The following is a 5,585-nucleotide window of genomic DNA, read 5'->3' as shown; positions in this document are numbered from 1 at the left end:
AGGCTGAAAATGATACAATCAGGTGAATATAAAGACTTTGCTCCATTAGAAGTCATAGCCCCAGACATACCAGCAAAACAGGCTCCAACAGTGAAGAAATTAGGCAATCTTGAAAGTAGATATGCAAGGTTAAAGCTACCAGAGCCCCCAACCAGGGTAGATGAAGTCGACAAGACCAATGGCAACATAAACTGCAGCATTAGGGATAGTGCTCCAGCCAAAGATGCAGTGCAACCAGCAATCAGTCCCAACAAGCCAGCAAACACAAATGCAGCAGCAAGCAAGCAGGTGGACAGAGAAATAGCTACAGCCACAGCTAATGTTCAAGTGGTGCCAAGGTGTCCTCTTGGGATTTTCCTCCCCCCCCCACATTCGATATAATGGAGTCAATTGAAGAGCCCATGCCACCAGTAGAAATAACATGCAGAACATTGCCAAAGCAAGCAGCAGAGACATCACCACCCACAATTCACCTCGACCCACCTGGTATGTGCTATTTCACCTTATCATTTCATTTGTTTACATACCCTTCTTTTTGTCATGTTAGGTAGTAATGGTGCATTCAATAGGCAAACTAATTGACATTATCAGACAAACTAACTCATGTCACCAAGCAATAATGATGCAATATAATTTTTTTTACAGTTAATATATTTTTTATCTAACATTACAGAATTGTCACACACAGATCAAGGTTCTGCATGGTCTCTGGATGGCTTACCAGCTGAGGTGTATGAAAGATGGGAAGCTGAAGCTATTCAGAAGCATCAACAAGCGAAGGCAAAGCTCCAAGTTGGTTCAACATCAACCACACGAACTACAGGTCTTCATGCAAGCAAGAATGATAATGAAGCATCAAGCAACAAGTCACAAGTCTTTCATTTGTCAACAATAGTGACCATCAATGCAGAACCTACTCCTCAGGCAAGAGGGATATCCATTGGTGCATCACTAGAGGCTGATTCTTCCATCACACCTGAGAACACACTTGCCCCAAGAAGAGCATTCAAAACGGCTGCAGCTCTGCAATCCCCGTATGTTGAGATTGCACCAAGGATAATGTCATTCAAATGCTCAAAGGAGGTTTGCAAAGTATATGATGCTGTCTGCAAATTCACAGGAATGGCCACCAGGTCTAGGAGCAGCAAGTATATAAACTTATACAACTTACACACACAGTCGCTTTTTTCCATTTTTCATCAAAACAATACATGGTTTACACCATATCACTTTTTGTTTCACTATCTCTTTTTTTTCAGTGTAATCATAATTAATTACAATGCCACGTACGCTACACTGGGGCATCTTGTGGAGTCGGTAAAACCCAGAGGGAAGATGAAGAACACAGTTGTGGAGATTGGCATATATGTCATTAACGGCAAGAAGACAAGGGCAGCCACGAGACGTGTACTCCCACTATATGTTTCAGTGAGTCCCCTCCATGTAATTTAGTATCTCTACTAAGGCATTTTAGTGTTTTCTTTGTAATGTATTTTTTTAAGTCTGATCCATCACACGTGCATGCAGACGTTGTTGCAACACAATCAAAGTGGAATGACAGCGATCGGACAAGTATTTAATAAGGAGACAAATCACCTACATCACAGGCAAATGGTATGTAATAGTGTGTCTAACTCATGCAAAAATATATGTGTTTTCTCCCCTCCCCCACCCCCCACACCAGTCAACTAAACATAATGCCAAACAATTTTTTTTTCAGATTCTATTCCCAGTCCTACAGAAGCTTGTTGAGGCTGATGAACACTCAGGGCACTACTTCCTCATCGTGCTGAATCTGCGCAATAAGAGATTTGAAGTACTAGATTCTATGAGAAATTTGGGAGATGCAAAGCTTGCTGACTGCTGTAATAGGATCATCAATTGCATAAAATCTCTGTGGAGCATATATTATGATGGCACAAACAACCCAATTGAGGAGTACGAACTTGTCAATATTCCAGTCCCACAACAGAAAAACAAGTAACCTCCCTGCCTCGCCCACCCTTTTTTTAGTAAATCTGCCATACATGTATGCTACTAACATATCAGTTTTCTCATTTTTTATACATAGCCACGACTGCGGCTTCCACATGCTCATGAATACTGAGTATTGGGACGGGCGTACAGTTCCCCATTTCCAAGAGAAAGACATCATGAATATAAGGAAGATTTCAACACATAAGTGGCTCAGCTATGATGAAAATGACACAGACTGGAAAGACATCTTAAATTTGGCATAGGTATGTGATTTTTCACATCCTTGAAAGCATTTAAGTACAAAGCATCAGGCTACTAATACAAAAAGCATAGCTGCATGTTCTCTATCATTAGGTACGCTGTTTTTCCCATTCTCAGCGACATTTTATTACAAAGCAAAAGGCAAATCAACACAAAGCAGCATGTTCTCAACCTTTTTTTCCTGTCTAACATGACTTCATATAGTTTTTGTGGGGTACATTCTACTATAATATGCTATGTAGCACCACCTAACTATTTTTTTCCTACCTCATCTAAAAAGATTGTCTACTCCAAAGCCACAGGTCCTGACCCCACATCTTCTTTTTTCTTCGGGCATCTTGCAGCATTATGATCTGTCTTCTTGTAGAGACTTCACTTGTTTTTTCTTTTTGATTCTACATTCATCCCTTTTTTGAACCTTTTCTCTTTCTTGCGGCCCTTGACTTTCGATCTTGGAGGGTTCCCAACACTTGCCATCAATGCACTAGCACCATCCACATCATTGGTGATGCCAACAAGGGCAGCATCATCAACTCCTACAAAAAAGAGAGTTTTCATCACACCCCACATTAGCTAACTCAGCAGCAGATTCCCTAATTCTATTTTTTTTGCTCACAGAGAAATGATACCTGTTGAAGCAGTATTCTCATTTACATTAGTATCATGTTCTGATAAAATATTCTGCACTATAGGACCAGGTACAGATTGTGCATCAGCTGAAGCAATAATAGTCATATTAGCTGTATTATCATCCCCATAAACACAGACAGATGGTGCACGTTTGCTGCCCCGCACCTTCCGGGCATTGTTTTTCTTCCTCTGCTTGATTTCATCTATTTCAGCCCTCATCATCTTTATATGCCCGTCCATAATAGTGTAGGTCTCTTTTGAAGCATAGCCCTCAATCGCCAAACTAGCGAAAGCTGTAGACAGATTGGTGAACCACAAGGTCTTTTTGTTGTTCAGGGGCATCCCACGGGCTATGAAATCAGCAGGCACATGTGCACTAGGATCAGTGTTCTCATTTTCCGGAATCGCTTCTTGTGTCCACCTTTTCAATATGTACCGCTGAGGTATAGTCTTCACACCTAATCTTGTCAAAATCTTCATTATATGGCAACAAAGCATCCCATCTCTATCAAACTTGCTGCACTCACAGTAGTAGCTTTCTTCCTCCACCACAGCTGTCACGATATATGTCCTCTTGCCATAGCCATAGACAAATTTGTTGTTAGGCTCGAACAAATACTGAAACTGACCCTCATACTCAGCGGTTTTCTCAAATTCTTTTGAAAATCTATAGAACAGGTTCTTAGTGTACACAACAGATGCATGTTTCTCAATAGGGTATTTAGACCACCGTCTCCTCTCCCTATCATCAGTCCTGAAGTCTTGCCCATCCTGCGCAACCAAGCACTTGTCCTGAATCTTTTGGTACTGTCTAACAAAGTACAGAACCGACATGTTTGGATTTACATACTTCTTCAGCACTGAATTGAACCCTTTGCTCCTTTGAGTTGATTGCAAGAATGGGTAAACGCAGTGCATGTAGTAAGCTGGTACAAAACTGCTACGTATTGCATAATGGCGCTGGAAATGCTCATTGTTTTGTAAACTATACTTGCTCACCATTACTGACCATTTAGATTCAAATTCATCTGGAGTAACTGTGTAGTTCAAGCATTCCTTGAAGTCTTCTTCTAGCTCCTCATCCGCAGCTAGGATAGGGCCTATTGTACTAGAAAATTTGTCCATTATATGCCACCGACAATTCCTATGATTTGTATTGGGGAATATCTGCGCGATCGCACACCTCATTGCTGCATCCTGATCTGTTATAATGATCACAGGGGCTTTCCCTTGCATTGCTTCTAAGAATGTTTCAAACAGCCACACATAGCTAGGTATTTTCTCATCTCTTATGAATGCACACCCCAACATGAACGATTGCCCGTGCCTATTTATCCCAATAAATGGAGCAAAGGGCATATCATACATGTTTGTCATGTAGGTAGCATCAAAAGAAACCAAATCGCTGTATGACTCAATGTAGGCATGCCTTGCAGCACCATCAACCCAAAAAAGGCACTCAACCTTATGGGCAGTGTCCAGCTTGATTTTGTAGAAGAATTCAGCATCCTGCTGCTCCAGTTCCTTAAAGTAATCCAAGGTTTCTTGCATATCTTTGTATTTTTCTATTCTTCGAATCTTGGAACGGAAGTTGCTAACATCTTTTCCCTCATATGGAACTAGCTGCGCAGAACCATAGAACTCATTCATTAGTTGCATTATCCGACCAGAACTTAAGTTGCATCCATGGAGCAATGCAATGAAATCTTTCTCCGGTTTAGGTATCCCCTTGTGAGATCTTAGGAACTTTTTGAGTGATGGTTTCTGAACAAGATCATGATTGTGATCTGGTGCAAAGAAAATTACATGCCACTTATCAGTAATTAACTTGACAACCATCCTAGCTTTGCAGTCTGTATGTAACATCTTCTCCCTCTTTCTCTTTGTACCACCGTCCAGCTTCTTCTTCTTTTCTGCATTGTCATTGCCATCATTAGGTTCACAATCATCATCAAAATTGCTATCATCAGACTCAGCAGCTGCCTGATACTCTTTTGGTTTCCTCCCATGCCCTTCTCTGTTGCAAACAAACTGCACCTTGTTCAGCTCTCTTGTCACACCTGATAAGCGTGTATAGCTAGTACGAATGGAAAAGCCAATCCTTTTTGCATAAGAATTTTAAAACTCTCTAGCTTCCTGCTTATTGGAAAATGTCTGCCCTTCATAAGGTACTGGTGGCATTAACCAAATATCCTCCTCCACTTCTTCTGTAACATCCAACACGAGTTGATCAGGAGCAGCATCATCTTCTGGGTTGTTAAGAGAACAAGTGTTAGCATTTTGATTGTCGCTGTTATTCTGGTTGTAAAGATCATTGCTAGCATTGTTATGCTCACTGCCCCGCAAACTCGCATCACATAAGGGTGCCTGGGTACAGTAGGAAGGATTTGCAATGCTTTCATCTAGAAAATCATAATCAAATCCTGGGGGGAACTCATTCAAATCCATGGTGCCTGAAAACAAATTTTTTATGGATAAATGGACAACCAGCAAGCAAAAATGTGATTATAGAAAGGCATAGTAGACAATTTTGTCAAGCAATTTTCTATCACAAAGCTAACAATTCCCTTGTTCAACATCCTTTTTTTTGCAGCATACAACAAGGTGCAACTGAGAAGTGCAAACGGATGGTCGGTGATTATTGGAGATGCAACCATCTTTTTTCACCAGCGTTCATGATAGTTATCCACACCCTATCCTTTTTAGATCTGCAGCAA

At 40.9% G+C, this 5,585-nt stretch overlaps 1 protein-coding gene across 1 annotated transcript; it reads right to left on the bottom strand.

Moving 5' to 3' along the window:
• Nucleotides 1-2,610: 2,610 nt before the first annotated feature.
• Nucleotides 2,611-5,316, bottom strand: LOC120702097 (protein FAR1-RELATED SEQUENCE 5-like). Its single transcript, XM_039985864.1, has 3 exons — nt 5,054-5,316; nt 2,868-4,945; nt 2,611-2,774 (listed from the first exon to the last, which is right to left on the bottom strand). The coding sequence occupies exons 1-3, from the start codon at nt 5,314-5,316 to the stop codon at nt 2,611-2,613; spliced, it is 2,505 nt and encodes an 834-aa protein (XP_039841798.1).
• Between the last annotated feature and the right edge of the window lie 269 nt (nt 5,317-5,585).

This window comes from Panicum virgatum, chromosome 4K, assembly GCF_016808335.1.
Source record: "Panicum virgatum strain AP13 chromosome 4K, P.virgatum_v5, whole genome shotgun sequence".
Classification (NCBI taxonomy): Eukaryota; Viridiplantae; Streptophyta; class Magnoliopsida; order Poales; family Poaceae; genus Panicum; species Panicum virgatum.
This window is presented reverse-complemented; position numbering and strand designations above follow the sequence as displayed.